This window comes from Rosa rugosa, chromosome 4, assembly GCF_958449725.1.
Source record: "Rosa rugosa chromosome 4, drRosRugo1.1, whole genome shotgun sequence".
NCBI lineage: Eukaryota > Viridiplantae > Streptophyta > Magnoliopsida > Rosales > Rosaceae > Rosa > Rosa rugosa.
The window spans coordinates 35,212,021-35,236,940 of NC_084823.1; the positions used below are offsets into that span (position 1 = coordinate 35,212,021).

Here is a 24,920-nt window from a genome sequence, read left to right on the forward strand (position 1 = left end):
AATAACTAAATATAGAACAGTTAGCATCTTATCATGATACTAATTGGAATCAAAGTCAACACCAATTCAAACTGTTTAGCTTCTTTTCTTAGTTTCAATTACTTTTCTTAGTGTCTGTAGTATCCATATATTACAGGGTACCAAAGAACTACACTTCTTGCTAATCCAAAACAAAAAGTAAGGTATATAAGAAGGCAATTATCCGTACAAGCAACTAAATTTTATGAAGTTAAGAAAAGAACGGAACAGTTGCCACATCAGGGATATTTAGAAGCCAATCACAGACATCATAGAGGCTTACCAAGAGGGTTCATCATCTTTCTTTTCTTATTTTCCAGTAGACCATTTGCCATTATTTACTAAGCCATGAGCTGCCTAGTACCATTTTTGATGTCTAGACATCAAAAATTAATAACGCCGATCCTTTCCCAGTAAAATTTATCTGCAAAAAGAGATTTTAAGTTGTTAGCCTGATTGCTACTACAGTATTAAAAACCAAAATTTTTTACGTTGTGAATACTCATTTTTAAGTACTTGGTATACCTTGTGACATATTCGGAACCATGTAAGCAGGACTGCTGAGTCAGGAGGAGATGATTGATCATTCACTGAATTGACACGTACATCTTTCAAGCAGCTTAGCTGAGGAGAGAGATATGAATTTAAGGCATACGGAGAGCATAATATTAGAATAACTCTGAGGGTCATTTCATCAAACAGCTGGTGCTCCAATTGATTCATATCAACTTTATCATAGCATGTAACAGATGATTGCAGCCTCTTATCATAGCACAGCCTCATCTTTCAACATTGTTTTTAAGATGGATTGAAACCTGTCGTAGTCCTCTTCTTGTCTGCTATATATCAAATAAAGGATGTAGGGAACATTGTTTGTGTCCAAGTATACAGGTTGTGAAAGTACTAGAATGGCCTAGAGGGGGGGGGGGGGGGGGGGGGGGTGAATAGGCAACACTCTGGAATGTACACACAAAATCGAAACTGATCTTAAGGATTGTAATAAGATTGCTATCCCAAGACAATGAGAAATAGAACAAGCAGAGATCAACGTAACAAGCAAACACACATATAAGAATCCAGGAAACACAGAAGATGTTTGCGCAGTAAAAATCCTCAAGGTGAGGTAAACAACTGCGTGACCTTAACTCTTGAAGGCCAAGTGCTCAAGCACACACTATAAGATAGTAATCAAATTACAAAGTAGACTTACAACCTCTCGGATAACTCTGAACGCGGTTACCTCTAGCTAAACTCATTCAAGCCGGTTGAACTACTTCACACAAATTTGCTTCCTTCCTCTAGATGCACTTCACACGTATCGACTCGTCAATCTTCAATTCTTGAATATGCTTGACTCCTAACTGAACTCGTAGATCTTTCAAGCATGAGAATGATATGGATGATGTATGAATGAACTCTTGACTTACTAACTCACTTAGACATGGAACAAATGAATTAATGATCAAGACACAGCTTTGCCTTATGAAACAAAAGAACTTTTCTATCGTGCAAAGCTTCCCCAAAAGAACCCTTATGCAGGACATATATATGCGTCAAGAGTAGACTCCCCATAAAACAATTAGGGTATCATCAATTGTATTAAACAGTTTGACACCAATTAGGAAACAACCTTTTCAAAAAGATAGCATGATAAACAAAGAATATTGTATCATAAAGATAAAAGATATATGCATAAATAACGCATCAAGGACTTAATGACTGACATAACCACTTAAAAAAAAAAACTTCCTTTGGAAAACAGAACACACAGACAACGTACCATGCATGGACTCAATACAGACTACTAAGGGATTGACGCACAGCTGTCAATCCCAATACTTAGTTATATATGCAAAATGCAATGAATGAATCTTACCAGACCTTCCATACGAGTCAGCAGGATCTTGTCTTGTGTTTCAAGCCATGAACCTCAATTCCAATTGTTAAGATCATTCTTCTCAAACACACTCTTAAGCTAGAACTCTCTAGTTTTGTATAAAGGGAATGCCAACATACAAGTTCCTATACTAACAATCTCCCCCTTTGGCATTCCTATACAAAACTACACTCTACTAATCCTAAACTCAACGCAAACGTCTTCCATCATATCTGACACTTTCATTGTACCTGAAACACTCAACCAACATACCAAGTGAAAAGTAACTGAAATTGCATTAATCAAAAGTTCAAAGCTAACAACAGTCACAAGATCAACTTCTAACCAATAGTTCAGGTAAACAAAATCAGCTAGCACCAAGGAAACCAAAACAGGAAGTAAGCACAAGCTAGCAAGAAACATTCTCCCCCTTTTTGTCTAGGAATGACAAGGGGGCCTAACCAATAAACTTAATGCGAACACCAGCCGGGAGAGCAACGGGATAGCTTCCCATGTCAAGAGAAAATGGTGCTAAATTGTTTTTTTTTTTTTTTGTTTTTTGTTTTTTTTTTTTGAAATGTAGCACAGAGTTGACATTGTATAATCAAGGCCCAATAAGAAGACCAATGTCAAGTGGTGTGCAATTGATATATTGTACCCGGTAATCTGCAAACACGAACAAGGACCCTAGTAGGAACAAGAAGAATGGATCAAACCAAGGGCTAACAGGGTGTAGTGAGCAACTCCCCCTCAATCTGAGCCAGAAAGAAAATGAAAAGTACACACCTGATGATGAAGCAAGCAATGATGCATGACTAGATCCCTGTGAGAGTAGTGAATCTCAATGAAATGGGCAGAAGCGAAGATGTTAACAATTTACTCACCTACCGTGTAAGACAAAATTAAGCGAGAACCAAGAGCAACCAGCCAACCCAGAAAATTTAGACACGAACAAAAATATGTGCCCACCCAACTTGAATGGAAAGTGAACAAGAATCAATGTGGGGTGTAACTCGATCGAAGTAGCCAAACCAAGGCCTCAAAAACGTGTTCACATGCAAGGATCCATATTATTATGATGATTTTTTTTTTATTTATTTTAATGGAATCCGCATCCTTATAACACCCTTCTCCCTTTTTTTTTTTTTTTTTTTTTTTTTTTTTTTTTTTTCGGACAAAAAAAGCACAACCGTAGTGACCCATGTAGCGAGTTTTACGTCAGTGGCTCTCAGACCAGTTGGTCTTAAGGCACTAAGTATAACAAGGATACCCCAAGGACTTATCAGCTCGAATCACTAGGTATAATATCAAACAACCACCGGGGGACCAAACCATTCCTGTTTCTTCCCAAACCTCATATCGTTCGTCACGACCGAGGCCTGTTTACTTTGGGAATAGCCTGGCCAAGCTCCTTCAAGAGTATATTTTATTTTGGAAGGAGCAAAATAACACACAACAGAATCGAACCCAGTAATTGAGAAACCTCAAGTGCAGACAAACTTTGGACAAGGTGTGATCCCCACAAGAGATTCAAGTGTGCATGTGATTAGATCAAGGGGCAAGAGTGACCACAGACCTTGGTTCATGCTAGACTCCTAGGTTGGCAGGTGTAGCAAGGTCGGAACACTTGTCATTGGATTACCAGTAAGCATGAAATCAGGAATAAAATGCCTCAACCACAAGTCAAATTTTTCCATAACCATCACAGGGATTGCAGACATGCATGCAATCCTAAGAAACAATGTAACGAGACAAAACATGCACCTATACTAATTGAATGAAACACACCGTACATGCATGCAAATGTAACTAGGCTCAGGAATGGAGGGAGAGGATCAGAGTTTAGCACATACCCCTATAGCTTTACGAAGTGATGCAAAGCGAGTGTGATCTAGGGGTTTAGTAAGCAGATCAGCTAACTGATGTTCAGTGGGTACAAAGTCAAGTTCAAGTATGTCTTTTTCAACCAAATCACGAATGAAGTGATATCTAATATCAATGTGTTTAGTGCGAGAATGTTGAACAGGATTCTTTGATATATTGATGGCACTTGAATTGTCACAAAAAATAGCAAGCTTACCTTGGCTGAAACCATAATCCATAAGCATCTGCTTCATCCATAACATCTGTGTACAACAACTTCCAGCTGCAACGTATTCCGCTTCAGCAGTGGAAAGAGAAATACAATTCTGCTTCTTGCTATGCCAAGCCACCAGGTTGTTGCCCACAAAGAAACAGCCACCAGAGGTGCTTCGTCGATCATCTAAATTTCCTGCCCAATCTGAGTCCGAGTAACCTGCAACTTCCACATTAGTCTCAAAAGTATAAAAGATACCAAACTTGGACGTACCTGAGACATATCTGATGATGCGCTTAACTGCTTCAAGATGAGATACCTTGGGATTTGCCTGATGTCGAGCACATACACCGACACTGAAAGAAATGTCTGGTCTACTTGCAGTAAGATATAGTAGACTCCCTATCATGCTTCTATATAGTGTTTGGTCAACACTCTTTCCAGAAAGATCCTCACTAATTTTTGTGCTAGTGCTCATGGGTGTGGGGATTGCAGTTGCTGTTTCCATCCCAAACTTCTTCACCAAGTTTTTTGCATACTTGGATTGTGACAAAAACATACCTTCTTTTAATTGTTGAACTTGCAGACCCAGAAAGTAATTTAATTCCCCACACATGCTCATTTCAAATTCACTTTCCATCACTGTAGTGAACTCTTTCACAAGAGTATCAGAGGTAGACCCAAATATTATGTCATCCACATATACTTGGGCTATCATTATGTGCTTATGAATTCTCTTAACAAAGAGTGTTTTATCCACTGCCCCACGCTCATATCCTTTGCTCAGCAAATGAGCAGACAAACGCTCATACCAAGCCCTAGGGGCTTGTTTCAAACCATACAAAGCTTTCTTTAGTCTATACACATGATCGGGATTGTGAGGGTCTGTGAATCCCTGTGGTTGTTCTACATAAACTTCTTCATGCAAAACACCATTTAAAAAAGCACTCTTAACATCCATTTGATAGACTTTAAACCTAAGATGACAAGCAACCGCAAGCAAAAGTCGAATTGATTCGAGTCGTGCAACCGGGGCAAAAGTCTCATCAAAATCTAATCCCTCAACTTGTGTATACCCTTGAGCTACAAGTCTAGCTTTGTTTCTAGTGACAACCCCTTTTTCATCAGTCTTGTTTTTGAAAATCCATTTTGTGCCAATAACATTGCAATTTTTAGGTCTAGGAACAAGAAACCACACATCATTCCTACTGAATTGATTAAGCTCATCATGCATTGCATTAATCCAATCATCATCACACAAGGCTTCTTTGACATTTTTAGGTTCAATCAACGAAATAAAGCCAAAGTGTGAAACTTCATTGATTTTCTCAACATTATTTTCCACAAAACAGAACAAGGCAGATTCACTTACCTCATGGGCTGCTCGGCTCCTAGTTTTCAATCCATCGTTCAATTCTCCAATGATGTCTGAAGCAGAGTGATCCTTTTGAACTTGCTTATGTCCTCGTCTGTGTACCGGAGGAGCACCGAATAGTGCCTCATTTATTTCATTATCCTCACCTTCTCCCCCAAGTTGTACTTGATCCTTGCTAAGTGGAGGATAATCTTCATCTGCAAAGAAAGGCACTGAACGAACAACAGAGTCATCAATAGTTACATTGATCGTTTCAAGAACAGCTTTAGTTCTCTTATTGTACACCCTATAAGCTCGACTATTTGAAGAATACCCAAGAAAAATACCATTATCACTACGAGCATCAAACTTTGCAAGATGTTCTCGATCACGAAAAATGAAACAAGGACTACCAAAGGTTTTTAGATGACTCACATTGGGTTTCTTACCTTTCCACATTTCATAGGGAGTTTTTTCAGTACCTGGATGAAGAAAAACACGATTTGTAGTGTAGCAAGCAATGTTGACAGCCTCTGCCCAAAACATGTGTGCTACTCCAGAACCACACAACAATACTCTTGCCATTTCAATCAAAACCCTGTTCTTCCTTTCAACTATACCGTTTTGCTGAGGTGTGATGGGTGCAGAATATTCATGCATAATACCAAGCTCATCACAAAAGTTAGCAAAAGATGCATTTTTAAACTCAGTACCATGATCTGTTCTAAGCCGAACAATGCAGGTATTTGAAGAGAATTTCTCATTTAAAATTCTTTTGCATAGTCCTTTAAAACTAGTGAAAGCATCAGACTTTTCTCTCAAGAAGTTTACCCATGTGAATCGTGTAAAGTCATCAACAACAACAAGAATGTACTTCTTACCTCCTATACTCTCCGTCTGAATAGGCCCAACTAAATCCATGTGCATCAAATCCAATGGTTGAGAGGTTGTGACTTCATTGATTGCATGGTGTGAGCTCCTTGTCTGCTTACCTAGCTTGCACCCTTCACAAACAATATATGTTTGTCCACTCAATTTTGGTAAGCCACGGACACCTTCTTTGTTGGACAGCTTCACAAGATCTTGAAAGTTTACGTGTCCCAACCGCTGGTGCCAGAGTTCCAAAATATCATCTGAGGTTTTGATCTTCATGCATACCTGTGGCATGTTAGTTTCATTTGCATGGATGCAAAAGCAATTATCTTTGGAGCGCTTTCCTCCCATGATACTATTACCACCATCATCAAGCACAACACAATTTTTCTTGTTGAAATAAACACCTTCATAATCATCACACATTTGACTCACACTGATCAGGTTAGAATGCAAACCTTCCACATATAGAACATTTTGCAAGTTAGGGATACCTGGTGTGCAAACACTCCCTTTGCCCATTACCTTTGCTTTCCTCCCATCTCCAAAAGTGACAGAACCACATGTGAACTCATTTGAGAATGAAGTGAACCAGCTTTTGTCACCTGTCATGTGTCTAGAGCAACCACTATCAATGTACCAAGTGTCAGCTCTTCTTGCTTCTAAAACAGTTAAGGCAACAAGACAAGTAGCTTCTATGAAGTCTGAATCATTAGAATTCACAGATGTATGCAAGCAAGTATTATCAGTGACAATTGAATCAGAACAAGGAAAATTCACAGAAGCAACATGACAAGAAAGTGATCCTTTTTCTACCCAGATTTGTCTCAATTTAGGAGTCAAAGACTTCGGGATTGAAACAAGCTTAGCAATCCTGTTAACCTCTTTCAGATGTTCTTTCAGTTTGACTTCCAAGGACAGATTTTGAACTGACCTTCTAGACACACTCAACCCCTGGAAGGTTTTTCTGAGAAGATTACACCTAGGTCTAATGTGACCAGATACACCACAGTAGTGACAAACAGGGATGAACCTTCTAAACGTTGAAAAGTTTTCAGTCTTGGAAGTCATATTTCCCTTCACAAACCTGATGGGCTTTGACTCTTTAGAGGTAGTGCCTGTAGAATATCCTAATCCCTTCTTGTCCCCTTCAGTTTTTCCAATGCCAATCATTTTTGAAACCTTTTCAGAACTTATGGAAAACTTGGAGAACATTTCTTGTGATTCTTTCAAGGAAAGCTCTAGACTCAGTTTTTCAGAGGACAGAGAGTTAACAAGACTAATTTGAGTGTTCAAATTTTCTTGCAGACTCTTGATACGATCAACATAAGCAGTTTTCTCAATCTCCCAGTTTTCAGTACAGGATTGCAAACGCCCAGCAATCCCCTCCTTCTCTTGTTCTGCCAGACTCAGTTTATCGCTCAAAGATTTATTTAGCTTCATCATTTTGGTTGAGGCTCTGCACATTTCTTGATATTTGTCTGCCAAGGCTTGATCAACTGTATCTTCACCATCAAGATCCTCTCCTTCAGACTCACTTGAGGGTGGATGATGCAGAGCAGCTGTCAAGGCAACATTTTCTTCTCCATACTCAGAATGAGAATCAGACTCAGAGTCACTCCAAGTAGTGTTCATGGCCTTGTTTGACCGAGCCTTGAATCTCTTGTTTCCACAATCGGCCGCAAGATGACCGAAACCCTGACACTCAAAACACTTAGGTCTATCATTAGAAGATTTCTTATGAGTGAACCTAGCTTTAGTGTCTTTTTCTGAAAAATAGTCATGACTCAAATTTCTCCTAGAACTAGACCCAGAGGAGTTCCTGGCATCTTGAAAAGACTTGCCAGATCTCAGAAATTTTTTATACTGTTTAGACAAAAGAGCAAAATCTTCAGCAGTAAATTCAGAATCACTATCCTTTTCCTTTACTATTTCTTTTGGCTTTTCATCCTCTTTCCTAACAGCATTCAAAGCAATGGTTTTCACTTTCCTATCTGGCTTGATTTTCATTTCAAAGGTTTGAAGATTCCCAAGAAGTTCATCCAAGGTATAGGTATCTAGATCATGAACCTCTTCAATGGCAGTTTGTTTGTTTTGAAAGCTCAAAGGCAAGGACCTAAGGAATTTCTTAACGATCCTATTCTCAGCAATAGGGTCACCTAGGCTATCACACTCATTTGTCACATTTATGAGCCTAGAATGAAAATCATCAATGGATTCATCATCTCCCATGGTCATGGTTTCAAACTCAGTAATTAGTTTCTGAAGTTTCTGAATCCTAACTCTTTTGTTTCCTTCATAAGTCATTTGAAGAAGATCCCATGCCTTCTTTGCAGTCTTACAAGTTCCAATACGTTTCTTTTCTTTCTTAGAAAGAGCCGTATACAAGCTGTGTCGTGCTTTAACATCATTGTTATAGTCACGCACTTCAGCTACTGACCACTCATTCCTCGGCTTAAGTTCTTTTATAGTCTCAGAACTCTCAGCAGCTTTAGACTTAGATTCCTTTGTGGGAAGTTCCCACCCAGTTTCAACAATATTCCAGATATGTTCATCTTGTGAATGCAAGAAAGCCTGCATCATAACTTTCCACTGAGAATAATCCTCCCCATCAAAGAAGGGTGGACAATTTATAGACCCTGAACGCTCTCTATCACGATCCATCCTAGACAACCCACAGATCTCACTAGAAAGACTAGTGACCTGCTCTGATGCCAAATGAAAGTACTAGAATGGCCTAGAGGGGGGGGGGGGGTGAATAGGCAACACTCTGGAATGTACACACAAAATCGAAACTGATCTTAAGGATTGTAATAAGATTGCTATCCCAAGACAATGAGAAATAGAACAAGCAGAGATCAACGTAACAAGCAAACACACATATAAGAATCCAGGAAACACAGAAGATGTTTGCGCAGTAAAAATCCTCAAGGTGAGGTAAACAACTGCGTGGCCTTAACTCTTGAAGGCCAAGTGCTCAAGCACACACTATAAGATAGTAATCAAATTACAAAGTAGACTTACAACCTCTCGGATAACTCTGAACGCGGTTACCTCTAGCTAAACTCATTCAAGCCGGTTGAACTACTTCACACAAATTTGCTTCCTTCCTCTAGATGCACTTCACACGTATCGACTCGTCAATCTTCAATTCTTGAATATGCTTGACTCCTAACTGAACTCGTAGATCTTTCAAGCATGAGAATGATATGGATGATGTATGAATGAACTCTTGACTTACTAACTCACTTAGACATGGAACAAATGAATTAATGATCAAGACACAGCTTTGCCTTATGAAACAAAAGAACTTTTCTATCGTGCAAAGCTTCCCCAAAAGAACCCTTATGCAGGACATATATATGCGTCAAGAGTAGACTCCCCCTAAAACAATTAGGGTATCATCAATTGTATTAAACAGTTTGACACCAATTAGGAAACAACCTTTTCAAAAAGATAGCATGATAAACAAAGAATATTGTATCATAAAGATAAAAGATATATGCATAAATAACGCATCAAGGACTTAATGACTGACATAACCACTTAAAAAAAAAAACTTCCTTTGGAAAACAGAACACACAGACAACGTACCATGCATGGACTCAATACAGACTACTAAGGGATTGACGCACAGCTGTCAATCCCAATACTTAGTTATATATGCAAAATGCAATGAATGAATCTTACCAGACCTTCCATACGAGTCAGCAGGATCTTGTCTTGTGTTTCAAGCCATGAACCTCAATTCCAATTGTTAAGATCATTCTTCTCAAACACACTCTTAAGCTAGAACTCTCTAGTTTTGTATAAAGGGAATGCCAACATACAAGTTCCTATACTAACAGGTTGGTACCATTTACATGTGCTTTGAGTAGGAAGACAAACCCATGTGGTTTCTCACAAGCTAGTGTTCTTACTTGGATCCCATCTCAGTTCCTCTTCACCAATCATTTCATGTAGCTGATGGTTTTCTACATACCATTTCTTCATCTATATATACACACATGATTAGCTTTATTAGCAAAATCAACTCCTCTCCTTTCAAGCATCAAATTAAGCTTTCTCTGCTTCCCAAGTCCTTTGAATTCTTTTCTTCCTTCTTTAATCATTTATCTAGAAACCATGGGTTTCCAATTGCCACGAATCGCTAGCACAAAGACATCAGCTATCCCGAAAGGCTGCTTTGCAGTCTATGTTGGAAAGAACCAGAAGACACGATTTGTGGTTCCATTATCATATTTGAACCAACCTTTGTTTCAGGATTTGCTGAGTCAAGCTGAAGAAGAATTTGGATACCATCATCCAATGGGCGGTATCACAATTCCTTGTAGTCAAGACACCTTCCTTGATCTCACTTCCCGCTTAAGTGTGTGAAGGAAGACTAAGGAAGTGGATCTTGGATCCAAAACCTCCTCATTTCGAAACTCGCTGCTGAATCAAGATAAAGACGAGTCTATGCTTGATCATCCAACTGAATGGACTCACACCTATTCAAGGAAAACTTCAGGAACGCTGAAGTTGCCATTGAGCTGAGCAGGAAGATACAAAATTTGTGAAGCGGACAAATGACCACATCATCTGAGCTCTCTATATCAAGGCTCCAATTTTGTACTCACAGATAAAATTCTGTGTTTCAATTAATCCCTTGTAAACTTCTTTATTGCTATCAAGAAAAGTTAGGGAATACATTTCAAATCCTCATCAACTTACCAATGCAGCATTGAAAACCAAACATGTGACTGTGATGGTTAAATGGATACCTACTTATATGGTAATATGACATGGCTATACTTCTGGCAAATAGAACTGATGATTTCATTGAAGTTATTTCTCACTACACCTTGCCATTCCTAACTCAGCTAAGACCAGCTCTATCATTTAAACTGCAAACAAGTAAAAAGGACTTTCTAATAAAATAATAATAAATAAATAAGTAAATAAAAATGATTTGGGGAAAAGCAAGAATAACAATGGTAAGTTTGCAAACTTTCCAAAGTACCCGACCAAAATCGGAGGTACAGCACTCCATAAATTCATAGTTTGCAAAGGATATGAAAATCGAGGACAATAATCACTTGAGTAATTATATTTTCAAAGGAACATCCATGTATAATCATAATCAATCTGCAACATGAAAGGTAGAGGCAGTGAATAAGGCATTAAGGAACAGCTAAACCATAGAGATAATAGGAATAAATAGAAAGTAGAGGATCAAATGACAGAGCCAAAATTGTTGCATATATTTTTCACTTGTTGCATTTTACAGCAAGAAATCTTTCAATTGCATTTTATCTACTTTCTATTTATTCCTATTATCTCTGTGGTTTAGCTGTTAGGAAGTGGATCTTGGATCCAAAACCATCCGCAAAATAACAGAGCCAAAATTGTTGCATATATTTTTCACTTGTGTGAGTAAACCGGTTTCAAAACCATTTCAATAAGAGCATAATATCAAAAAATATAGAAACTGAAAAAAAAAAAAAAAATACTCAGATGCCACTTTCATGAAGAAAAGAGCAAGAGAAAACAAACAGTAGACAATGGTATCTTGTTTCTCAGGTGTAAAGAGTGGCAGGTCAACTGAAACTGTAGACAACTCTACCTCAAAGATCTGCGGGGGGGGGGGAGGGATAAGAAATAGTAGATAAATGCAATAGAAAGATTTCTTGCTGTAAAAAGGATAGAAAACTGAATTCTAGAGTGCATGAAAAGAGTTATAATCTTCCCTTGAAAATTAAGTACTAGCAGGGCAATGACACTACAAATTCCATGATTCATGATTCATGAATGCATAATTTCTCATCACTGGTATTACAGTGAATACCTTGAACTGCTCGTCAAATATCTAAATCATTACCTGTGCTGTTTTCTTGTCATGGTCGACCATCAATTGACTTTTCTTGATTGACTACACAAAATGAAAAACTTCCTAAGCATGTTGGGATTGAAGATCATAGATGTCATACATGAACCAGCAAAACCACATGCTAGGCTCGCTTGGTGAGCCAGCAATTCTTGTCTGTAAAGAAACATTATTCACCAGTGCTGGGTAGAAGTGCAAGTCTGAATCATGGCTCTTATGAGTCTTTATCTAATATGTTTTATTAGACAGATACCTCACTTCTGGTGGCACCTGTATTGTCTGTCAACTCAAGGAGGTAGGGAAAGATGTTTCAAAAAAGGAACAGCAAGCTTATGCATATGCTGGGGATGAGTTACGTGAACGGCAGGACAAACCCATGTGATTTCTTGATTTGAAACAAGCTAGTGTCCCTCATTGGTGCCAATGCTAACCACTCATTTCATATAGCAGAGATCTTCCACACACCCTTTCATCATCTATATAAAGTCATATGACTCAGGATCAGTAACTCAACTCTTCTCCTTCATTAAACATCAAAGCTTCCTATCTTTCCCAGATCCTTTCAACTCTTTTTATTGTTTATACACTTGGGAATATAGAAGCCATGGGTTTCCGGCTGCCTGTAATTGTCAGCCCCAAGAGAAGTCTTACCCGATCTTCATCTAATGCGAACAAGACAGCTTCAAAGACCTTAGATATCCCAAAAGGCTACTTTGCGGTCTATGTTGGAGAGAGCCAGAAGAAGCGATTTTTGATTCCAATATCATACTTGAACCAACCTTCATTTATGGTTTTGCTGAGTCAAGCTGAAGAAGAATTTGGATATGATCATCCCATGGGCGGTATCACAATCCCCTGCAGTGAAGACACCTTCCTTGATCTCACTTCCCGCTTAAGTGTGTGACTGAATGATGAAATGAAAATGGGATCCAACTTCAAATTCAAAACTCATCAGAACATGCTGAGTCAAGATGAAGAAGAGGCAAGACTATGATGGGTCGTCAACTGAATTGACTCACCTCTTTACTGAAGGGAAGGATTTCTAACTCTGAAGCTGCTACAGAGCTGAAAGAAACAAAATTTATGAAGCAGACCAATGGCGACTCCATATGAATTCGCAAAAACAATTCGTCCGAATATCACAACTCCATTTTTGAGTGCAAAGATAGTGAAATTTTGTCTTAGTCCCCTGTAAAACTTTCTTATTCTCCCAGGATCATATCCTGGGAATATATAATACATGTTTAAGTATATTGGTATTGAGAGATATTGATGAGAGAAGTGTATTTCATTATAGAGAATAGGAGCCCTATATATAGGGATTACAAGTGCATAATCTAAGAGTACAAGGATTCCTTATCTAACTTGGAGTAGGAAACCTCTCCTATTACAACTATAGAACTTATCCTAGTTTGACTAGGCACACTAAGTGTCAATATCCTTCAACACTCCCCCTTGTGCCGCTCAAACTTGGTGGTGACGCTTCATCCGTTGCCTCGTTAAAAACCTTGCTCAAGTGAAAAACCCTGTGGGATAAAAATGAACTCGAGGAGGAGAAAAGAGTGCAACACGTCCTTGATCCTTCGAGACTGAGTAACTCCCCCTGATTGCTACAATCATGGGAGTTCGGATAACCTTCTTAATCCGATACTCTTCACATGTTTCTCGAAGGTGGATTTAGGTAACGACTTAGTGAATAAGTCCGCTATATTATCCTCTGATCGGATTTGATTCACTTCAATCTTTAGAAGTGATTGTTGTTGCTGATTATAAAAGAACTTAGGCGATATATGCTTGGTGTTGTCGCCCTTGATGAAACCTAACTTCATTTGTTCAATACAAGCTGCATTATCCTCATAAATGCATGTAGGTTCATCTGTGGTAGACTTCAAACCACAACTTCCTTGAATGTGTCGAATTACAGACCTTAGCCATACACATTCACGTACAGCTTCATGTAGAGCAATAATCTCTGCATGATTTGAGGAAGTAGCAACAAGGGTCTGTTTCGTAGACCTCCAAGATATCGCAGTGCTTCCCATGGTAAAGACATAACCTGTTTGGGAGCGACCTTTGTGAGGGTCAGAGAGGTACCCTGCATCAGCAAAACCCATCAAGACATCATTGTCGTTTTGATGGAGGGAGATAGGAGGACGCCGGCCACCATGAGCGGCGGCGGCGCCGGCGGCGGTAACATGGCCGGCGGCCATTCCATGGACGGGGGCGTTTTGCCTTTTGGGGTCCGATCCCAATTTTCCGTCATTCCTTTTCTCTCTGTAGGGATAGAATAGGCCCATATCAATCGTACCTCTTAGGTATCGAAAGATGGTCTTTACACCAATCCAATGGCGGCGTGTTGGCGCAGAGCTGTGTCGAGCTAACAAGTTCACTGCGAATGAGATATCCGGTCTTGTGCATTGAGCTAAGTACAATAATGCGCCTATTGCACTCAAATAGGGCACTTCGGCCTCTAAGGGTTCTTCGTCCTCATCCCTTGGACGAAATGGATCTTTTCCGGGCTCAAGACTACGGCCGATCATGGGAGTACTCGCAGGCTTCGCTTTATCTTCATTAAAGCGCCTTAGGACCTTCTGAGTATATGCAGACTGATGGATCAAAATCCCATCACTACGGTGCTCGAGTTCTAAACTGAGACAAAACCGTGTTTTCCCAAGATCTTTCATCTCAAATTCGGATTTCAAGTAATTAGCAGTTTCCTTTAACTCATCTAGAGTTCCAATTAGGTTCATGTCATCGACATAAACTGCTACGATTGCAAATCCGGAACTTGTTCTTTTAATGAACACGCATGGGCATATTTCATTGTTAATATATCCCTTACCAATCAAGTAGTCACTTAGACGGTTATACCACATCCGTCCAGATTGTTTTAATCCATATAGTGAGCGTTTTAATCTTATTGAAAACGCGCTCCGTGGTTTAGAGCCACTTGATTTGGGTAATTGAAGTCCATCTGGAACCTTCATATATATCTCTGAATCTAGATCCCCATAGAGATATGCTGTAACCACATCCATAAGCTGCATGTCAAGTTTTTCGGAAACTACCAAACTGACAAGGTAGCGGAACGTTATAACGTCCATTACGGGAGAATATGTCTCCTCGTAGTCGATTCCAGGGCGTTGTGAGAAACCTTGCGCCACAAGGCGGGCTTTATATCTTACCATCTCATTTTTCTCATTACGCTTTCTAACAAAAACCCATTTATGGCCAACAGGCTTTACACTTGGGGGTGTCTGCGTTACAGGCCCAAATACCTGTCTCTTTGTTAGTGAATCCAATTCAACCTGGATCGCATCTTTCCATTTAGGCCAATCTGCTCTTCGTTGACATTCTTCAACAGAGCGAGGTTCGATATCATCATATTCTATAATCCCTTTCGCAATATGATATGCAAATGCATCATCAATCGCCATAGAATTTCTATCCATCATCTCATGTACACTAGTGTAATTTATGGAGATCTCTCTATTCTCTGGAGTTGGTTCTGACATTGGAGCGTCCCCCAATGATGTCTCTTGGACATAACCAAAATCCGGAATATTCTCATGAGATGGATTATTTATATCGATGATTAATGGATTATTTTGTGCCAAACTCGCTTTCTTTCTTGGGCGAGAATCCATCGAACCTATGGGCCTCCCGCGCTTCCTGGCGGGAGCCGTGGGCCTAGCCATAACGTCACCATCATTTAGAGATGGGACGTTGGCGCCATGCTCATGCATTCTTGAGTTGGCGTCATGTCCTCTACTTTTAGGGACATCAATCCTTGCAGGCACGTTTGCAGCAGGTATGTGTGATCTCGTCACTTTAGCGATATCAGAAAACGCATCAGGCATCGATTCTGCTACGTTCTGAAGATCGAGGATTCTCCGCACTTCAATTTCGGACTGTGCGGTTCGGGGATCAAGATGAGACAGAGTGGGGACAGACCACGACAATTCCTGTCGTTCCTGTTGAACATTGATGTTCTTACCTCCCCCTAACGACGGGAAGACTGTCTCATCGAAGTGACAATCCGCAAATCTAGCTGTAAAGAGATCGCCTGTCAAGGGTTCTATGTAGCGGATAATCGTTGGAGAATCATAACCAACGTAAACGCCTAATCGTCGTTGAGGACCCATTTTGGTGGGCTGTGGAGGCGCAATTGGCACATAAACTGCGCACCCAAATATGCGTAAGTGTGAGACATTGGGCTCATACCCAGTCACCATCTGGGACGCAGAAAAGGGTTGAGTGGCAGTAGGCCTCAGACGAATAAGTACAGCTGCATGCAATATTGCATAGCCCCAAGCAGAAATAGGGAGATTGGTGCGCATCACCAATGCTCGAGCAACCATTTGTAGTCGTTTAATGGTGGCTTCTGCGAGACCATTTTGGGTATGAACATGAGGAACAGGATGTTTAACATCAATCCCAATGGACATGCAATAATCATCAAAAGTCTTTGATGTAAACTCTCCAGCATTGTCTAATCTTATAGACCTAATAGGATGATCAGGGTGGTGAGCCCTTAACTTAATTATTTGTGCTAGGAGTTTAGCAAATGCAGCGTTCCTTGTGGACAATAGCATGACATGTGACCAGCGTGTCGATGCATCAACCAATACCATAAAATATCGAAATGGTCCGCATGATGGTTGAATAGGTCCACAAATATCACCTTGGATTCTTTGCAAGAATGGTATATTTTCTTTGGTGTCCTTTGCATAGGATGGTCTCGATCCTAACTTTGCTAAAGAGCAGGCTTTGCAGAACGAATGATGGGCTTTAGAAACAACCAATGAGGAGTTTGGTTGAGCCATGAAGTCACAATGGACTTTAGAAGTAGAAATTCGAGTCAGAGGAGCAGAGGGGGCGTCAAAGCCACCCTTGAGCCGCAGGGGGATGGCGGCGCCGGCTAGTGGTGGCCGGACTTGAAAAGGGAAGGCGCCGTGAGGCGCAGGTGCTCCTCCTTGATCCAAATTTCGAGTTTTACTTCCTTTCGTTCTGAAAAATGGATGTCCGTCACTACTAAAAAAAACCTCAATTGCTTCGAAAATTTGCGACGGAAAAATATTCCGTCGCGAAAAGTCAGCTTTTGCGACGGCATATACTACGGTATATTTTCTGTCGTAAATTTACAAATTTTTGCTACGGTTTCAATTTTACCATCGCAAAATCTTACATCAATTGCCACAGTATAGCCAATCCGTCGCAGCAAACACGCTAAATGAGAAAGAATAAGCCAACAAACTGCCGGATAAAAGAAAAGGAAAAAGATAAAAAAGAGGGTCGGCCTCATTCTCTTCCTCAAACCTTATCTCTTCTTCCCCATTCCTCACCCAGATCCGAAGATACTTCGATTTCTAGTCGCCTAAACGTTGGAATCCATATCATTCTTTTCTTCCCAAGGTCAAATTTCTCGATCGATTGGGTTCTTAATTCTTTGGATCGTATTGTAGTCGGTAGGCTGTTGTTTTAGGAGATGTATTCCAAAAGATGAGCAGACAGTGAGATTGGATTCTGTTGATGGTCGTCTCCTCCTCAAAGAAGCTGAACGAGTTGATGGCGAGGGATGTTGGTTTCAGGACCCTGGCGTTCTTGATCTGGATAAGGTAAAGGCTGTAATTCATCCCTCTCAGCTTTTGATGTGGCCTCCGAGTCCCCGACGCATGCGTAAGCCATTCTCAAAATTGAAAGGTGAGAGCCTAATTCCCCTAACACCAAAACCCCAATTCGAATTGGGCACTGAGGATCCAAACCTCAATTTCAATTCTACAAGGTAACCATCTCGATTCCTCATAGTTTTTCCACATCAATACACGAATTAGGATTTCCAAGATTACCTTACTTATATGTACTTTGTTAAATTTTTTAAATTTCGTGTTCATAGCTACTCTGCTAGTCTTTTTGGGGCGTGAAATTGAAGATTCCAATGTGTTTCGCTTGAAATTTAGGTACCCATTTACTAATTTTTGATTATTTATGCAATTGGGCAAATAGATGTGTTGATGTTCATATACTGTATCTTGTTTGATAATTTCTGTTACAGTCAGTTGTAGGTACTGTCTCTTATTAGGGTTCTGGAGGTGTTAGTGATTCTTGGTTTTATGATACTCTGGATTCTTGCTTTTATGATATTATGGATTCTTGCTTTTACTTATTCTTGCTGTTACATTTGTTTCTTTTTGTTTATTGTTTGTGTAGAGCTCCAGGGAGAAGCCTTTTCTGTATGAAATTGTGGCAACTGGGCGTAATGGTATGCAAGCCTTTTCATCATCTGTGTTGCTCATCTGAACTCTAGTTTATGTTTGTTATGTATATTTCTTCATGGAATCTAATGCTATGGATATATTAATGATCACAGGTTTGATTATCTTGTCCGTGACAGCCGAGCTTGTGAGTTTTTATGTCTAATTTATTGGTTAACTATTGTAATTTGTGTATTTACTTGATTATATGGTTTGCCAATTTGTTGGGTAGAAATTGAGTTGAGGAAAAGGAATGGAAATTTGGGATTATGTGGTTTTTGCTGATAATACACACACACTGTCTCTCTCTCTCTCTCTCAGTTTTCTATTAATTAAGATCTCTCTTCTTCGCCTCTCTTTACTTCCTCACACAATCCAAAGATCGAAACTTTAAATGAAATCTACAATTTACTGCTGCTTTGTTGTTGAGTTTCGAAAATTCTTGTTTACAATAGAAACTTCTTGATGAGAATCCTTATTCTCTACTCAAACTGATTCGTTTTCTCTTTCTCTAGTTTGATTTTGATAATGCTACCCCACCAAAACAAGCCTAGAGGAGGAAGTTAAACAGCCATGCTAACTTTTATAAATGAAATATTCTTTTGGTTTTTAGTTTTTACCCAGTATTGTGGGTACCCTGCACTATATATTCTATTTGAGAAATTGTTGTGGACTATATGCTCTCAAATTCCCCTGAATGGATGTAGCCTATATATCTAGGTTCAATGCTGCATGCCTGTAGTTCTGAGTCTCTGTCGGTAATTAGGAGTAAACTCATATTAAACTTAATTTATTTCCAGGCAACAACTATTGCAGCAGTAGCTTATTTGAGATTGGCAGGAAGACCCCAGTTCTCCCATCTAACAACTTTTCTTATTCCGAGAACTTCTTATACATGCTAGACTCCTTGTATGTTTATACTGGAATACCTTGTTCTTGTCGTCTTATATCTTGATAGTCAGTTTGTTAACTGTTTATACTCTCTTCAGAATTTTTTAATTTTTTTTTTTCTCTTTTTGCTGTTGTATTATAGAGTAGAACGCATTAGGCCATTTTAAATTTTTTGGTTTAGGTGGAAGCTATTTTGGAAATGTGAAATTTGGGTCCTCCAGTCCAATCAAGATCTTCTTTTTGACAAACATGCAGGGGCAATAGAGCTTATAAACCAAATTCCCGCCTCGCCCAAGTATTGGACATTCTCTTCATACTCCACGCTGAACATGAGATGAATTGCTCAACGGCTGCTGCTCGGCATCTGGCGTCAAGGTAGGAATCTTAGACTTTGAATCTTAGATATGAAAGTTTGTGGGTTTTCCTGTTTGTAACTGGTAAGAAAGTATTGACTTCTTGTTAAACAGGGCAATGGGATTTCCAACGGAGTTCTTCCCAGTTTTATTTGCAATCCCTAGAATGGCTGGTTACTTGGCACACTGGAGAGAATCCATGGATGCCCAAGCAGGTTTCATGCAGGTTAATAATTTCTCTCTTTGGTATTTACTTGTTATCTGCTATTTGTGGGTTAGGTTATTGAGGATATGTCTCTATTTTGCTTGTAGGGCTGTTCAAAAGCACAAGTCATGGATCAGTGAATGAAGAAGAAGCTGATAGAATTGTATAACTTCCTGGGCAACCCAAGGTCTCATTCCAACTGTTTTCGGGTGTAACTCTTAATTTCAACAAGAAACTTAGTAGTTTTAGGTATTTTGATGCTTGTAATTTTGCCAAACCTTTGATTGGTTTTACAATTGTGATTGTTGGTTTGTAATTGAAATTAGTTCATATGCTATTTTAACATTTTCACCTTATAATTTTTGCAGTACGGTACTAGCTTTGGTGTGAAATTCACACCAGATTTTTTTTTATAATTAAATATCTTTTTGCGACGGCAAAGTATCCGTCGCAGTTAAATTAGTCTTTGCGACGGCAATAGTTTCTGTCGCAAATACTTTTTGCAACGGAAATTTACCGTCGCAAATGGATTTTGTGACGCCACCTATTGCAACGCTGACATTTCCGTCGCAAAAGCTTAATTTGCCGTCGCGAAAAGTATTTGCTACGGCAAAATCACGATTTGCCGTCGCAAACTGCCGTCGCAATTGGAGTTTTTTTTAGTAGTGCGTGTGAAGTCTTTAATATACGGATCATCATGTCACGACCTGGGTGTCCCAAACGGTCGTGCCAAAGCCTATATGTGTCGGAATCCCATAAATCATCTCTCATGACATGGTTGGATTCAATGACTCGAATAGTGGTTGCGTACAACCCACTAGAGCGACACATAAGTTTCTCTAAGACTCGTTTATGTCCGTAGTCATTAGAGGTGATGCAAAGGAACTCTTGTCCATTCTCACAATGTGTTTCCACATGAAAACCATTGGCTCTTATATCTTTGAAGCTTAATAGGGTTCTTCCTGCCCTAGGAGCATAAAGAGCTTCGGTGACATTTAAAGTCGTGCCATTTGGCAACATAAATTGGGCTGGTCCTCGACCATGGATCAATCGAGATGATCCAGCCATCGTAGTCACGGAAGATCGAGATGGTGTCATCCATAGAAATAGCTGTCTATTTCGAAGGATAGTATGTGTAGTTGCACTATCCACGAGGCATTCTAGCTCTCCAGGAAACATACTGAAAAATAATAAAGTTCGAATTAAAAATATGTCCAAGACATTGTATAGAACAAATCAAAAACTTTATTAAAATAGCCAATGATTACATCAAAGTTTCTTGACCAAAATCTAATCCAATATAAAAATCAAACTGTAGACAAATCGTAGTCACTCAATCCGTTCGGTAATTTCAATTTAGTTGTGACCAGGTAAGGTAAGGCGAGATTTTGGTGGAGCGTTGCTCACTTTTAAAACCGTTCTCTCAGATCAAACCTTGCCTAGACATCACAAGTACTCTTGAGTACGCCTAGAGGGAAAAAGTTAATACAATAAGTCATTTTATTGATTTAAGGCATAATTGCCATTACATAATTCTTGGAAAAGTAAAGGACTATACTAATCAAAATCTGCAGCATCCTTGTGCAATTCTTTGTCAGATTTGAAGTCCGCTATGGTGAGATTGACGTTGGCATCATCACCATCTTCTTCTATATTTTCGGCAAAATTGGCTTCATGCTCTCTGAAGTCTCTAAATGCCTTGTAATGCGCAGCCAATTGTTTGCTTGCTTTGCATTATTTGAACCAGTGCTCACTAGATCCACATCGATGACACATGTCATTGTGATTTCCTCCCTTTAATTGAGGTGCATTGTTTGCACTTGGGTGGCGTCCCCCATAAGAGTTGGCGCCATTCCCACGGCCCTGGGTGGTTCCTCCATGTCCTGGAGCCCCACGGCCTCCTCTCCCACGTTGCCATGTATTGCCACGTGATCGTCCTTCATTCTGACGAGTACCTTCCTTTGTAGGGCGGTTATATGGACCAGAACGTCCGTTGTGTCCCTTATGCTTAGGGTTCCGCTCCTTGCGCCCTCCTTTGGGTGCATTATTATAATTCGCCTCATGAACGCTCTTAGTTCCGATAGGCCTTGAATTATAATTCTTCACGAGGATATTATCATGCTTTTCAGCTACAGACATAATAGTAATGAGCTGATGAAATCTCGTGATCCGTCTAGTATCGAATTCCGTTCGATATTGCTTTGAGAGCAAAATTGCTGAGACGGGGAAGGTGGAGAGAGTTTTCTCAATTAGTTCTTGCTCTGTGACGGGTTGTCCACAGAACCCCAACATGGTTTTGAGGCGTAGAACTTCTGAATTATATTCAGCTACAGACTTGAAGTCGGCGAATCGTAGATTGCCCCATTGAACTTTCAAGTCAGGGAGGAGGGTATCCTTGATATTACCAAATCGCTCTTCTAGCACGACCCATAATTCTCTAGCATCCTTGATTGCCATGTACTCCAATCGGAGTGATTTATCCATGTGGCGCCTCATCAAGATGAGGGCGGTGGCATTGTTCGTAGCCGTACGCTCAAATATGAGAGTAGGATTAGGAGCTTGAATTAAGGGTAGGATCCCTTTTGAAGTGAGATGGTGCTCAACATCCGTGGCCCAACTATGATATTCCAAGCCAGTTGAGGTAAGTGCAGGAAAGTCAAGTTTCGACATCCTGAAATAAGAAGAAGGAATATATTAGTTTCGGAGTTAAAACTTCCACGACAACTAAATATTTAAGATTTCCGAGCTATGCTACCAAGAAATCGATTTCCAAGAAAATTGGATTAGACCGAAACAATGATGTTTATAAGGTCATAAATCGATGCTTGCGGACGCTCTTAGTCCGAAGTCTTTACGAACACTCTTAGTTTGTTTATAGCGCGAATCCCCATGATTCCGCTTTGAATTGAACCCACGTTCTATGGAAGGTGGGATGAAGAAGAAGGGAGGTTTTTAAGTCCCCGAGAAAAAGAAGAAATATTCAAATTTCAAATTTTAGGAACTTCAAAACTTACTCTTTTGAATACTTACTTTTTGGTTTTTGGATCACGCGCGTGTCGATGCAGGCGTGATGGAACGAAGCGAGTCGAGTAAAGGTGTGCAGTGGTGCGCGGCAGCAGGGGCTGCAGTGGCAGCGAGTTGCAGGTGTGCTGCAGGGGCAGCAGGGGGTGCAGGGGCTACGGGCGCGAAGTGGGCAGGCCAGTTGCGGGGCAGCAGTCGGTGCGGGCAAGGCAGCAGCGAACGCAGGTGTGCGTAGGGGCTGCGGGGGCAGGTGTGCTCGGGGCAGCAGGGGCTGCAGAGGTGCGCGCGGGGCAGCAGGGGCTGCGGAGGCGTGCGGGGCAGCAGGGGCTGCAGCGGTGGCTAGCACGGGCTAGGAGCTGCGGCAGTTTTGGTGATAGGGATTTCTTTTCGGGTTTTGGCTTTTGCTTTGTGGCTAGAGTCGTGCTGATAACGTGTTTAAGTATATTGGTATTGAGAGAGATTGATGAGAGAAGTGTATTTCATTATAGAGAATAGGAGCCCTATATATAGGGATTACAAGTGCATAATCTAAGAGTACAAGGATTCCTTATCTAACTTGGAGTAGGAAACCTCTCCTATTACAACTATAGAACTTATCCTAGTTTGACTAGGCACACTAAGTGTCAATATCCTTCAACAATACAGTCCAATCCTCATCAACTGTCTTGTCTTATTTTGTATTAAACCACTGCCAGAATATACTAAATCAAAGCATAGTTTTACTTTTACAACAAATTTTATTATAGTTCTAACCATGACTTACCTCACACCATTTTGACATCCAGTTAAAGTCCTTTCTAGCTAAAATATATATATCTCCAGAATCAGAGATTTTAAGCTGTTAGCATGATTGCCACAGCAGTATTGAAGACAACTTTTGTGCAATATGGATACTCATAAGTTTTATTACATGGCTTACCTTGAACTTATCATATGAGCTCTACTATTGGTCCAAAAAGAAGACTCAATAAGGATTGAGGAGTCTTCGGACGCACAAGCAAAGATGGGTCGTCTGATTTTTGTTATTCGAAACAAGAACTCAACTAAATGTAAAGACTAAAGAGTACTTCTTAAGTTCAAATAATCATAAGAACTCATCAAACAGCAAGTGATCTTAGGTCCAACACTCAAATTCAATTAATTTATACCCACTTTATCTCGAACGATCGAAGTCCAACACTCAATTCAAGCACTCAAACCTAAATTGCCTAAGTGCATGGCTTACCTTGTGACGTATTCGGAACCATGTAAGCAGGACTGCTGATTGGACTTAATATGTCCATTCTTCACATTCCTCGTCTTTGTATACATATTCCTCCTCTTAGGTCCAACTTTTTGCCCAAGCTTGGTGATACAAACCCAAAGCATTTTGAATGAACTAATTTCTTTTTTTTGACTAATCATATTCACCATTAATTTTTCCTCCCCTTCAGTTTTTAAATCAGCAGCACTAATTAAACACAAGTGAAAAGCCTCAGTTCCCAGGGTACGTCAAAGGACAACAGATGAGCAGGCAGTGGTAACAGCAAATCCAGATAACTAAACGATAAGCAAGCAATACTTATTTGAACATTCGTTTTCATTAGTTATTGGGGGATTCTTTTCTCATAGATGGAGTTCATTCTAATCATTATAGAATCAATGTTCCTTATCTCCACTTCTGATTCTGAAGTATTCTAATCAGTACCAGCCTGTCCGATTTTCTCCTCATGCTTGACCATCAAAATGAACTTTCTAGACTGACAAAACAAAACCAATACTTCCTCAGGTTGTTGAAACAAGAGATTGTAGATTGTACGAGAAACAAAGAACGTAATGCTAGGCTGGCATCATGCTCCCATTCAAGATATATAGCAAGACTATAATTCAGCACCACCAATTCTAGTTGTGGCTTGTGAGCAGCATTAATCATCAATGTTGGACAGAACTGTATGTCTAAAGCCTGCTGCATGCCTCTTTTCATGGATAGAAATTTCACTTCCGCTAGTCGCTTTTTTGTATTTTCTGTATGGGGTGTTGGGAAGGCATGTTTTTACAATATTGGACAGAGTTTCTTCAATAGCATATATATGTGAAATTGATGGGAGGATGCTACCTTACGAGAATGGCAAGACAAACCCATGTGATTTTGT

General features: G+C 39.9%; 1 protein-coding gene and 3 long non-coding RNA genes across 6 annotated transcripts; 3 read left to right on the plus strand and 1 right to left on the minus strand.

Annotated features, from left to right (window-relative positions):
- Positions 1–140: 140 nt before the first annotated feature.
- Positions 141–801, minus strand: LOC133743228 (uncharacterized). The gene is made up of 2 exons (XM_062171097.1): positions 544–801; positions 141–442 (listed from the first exon to the last, which is right to left on the minus strand). The coding sequence occupies exons 1-2, from the start codon at positions 799–801 to the stop codon at positions 395–397; spliced, it is 306 nt and encodes a 101-aa protein (XP_062027081.1). The 3' UTR covers positions 141–394.
- LOC133743231 (uncharacterized) lies at positions 773–10,406 on the plus strand. Its single transcript, XR_009863007.1, has 2 exons — positions 773–909; positions 10,047–10,406. It is a non-coding gene; the product is annotated as an uncharacterized LOC133743231 (long non-coding RNA).
- Positions 10,407–12,965: 2,559 nt separating this feature from the next.
- LOC133743230 (uncharacterized) lies at positions 12,966–23,523 on the plus strand. The gene is made up of 2 exons (XR_009863006.1): positions 12,966–13,306; positions 23,434–23,523. It is a non-coding gene; the product is annotated as an uncharacterized LOC133743230 (long non-coding RNA).
- LOC133743229 (uncharacterized) lies at positions 17,349–20,131 on the plus strand. 3 transcript variants are annotated; one of them, XR_009863002.1, is made up of 6 exons: positions 17,349–17,849; positions 17,961–18,024; positions 18,275–18,326; positions 18,435–18,466; positions 19,677–19,788; positions 19,875–20,131. It is a non-coding gene; the product is annotated as an uncharacterized LOC133743229 (long non-coding RNA). The 3 variants fall into 3 exon arrangements; XR_009863003.1 differs by lacking the exon at positions 17,961–18,024; XR_009863004.1 differs by lacking the exons at positions 19,677–19,788; positions 19,875–20,131 and adding an exon at positions 19,119–19,448.
- Positions 23,524–24,920: the final 1,397 nt, after the last annotated feature.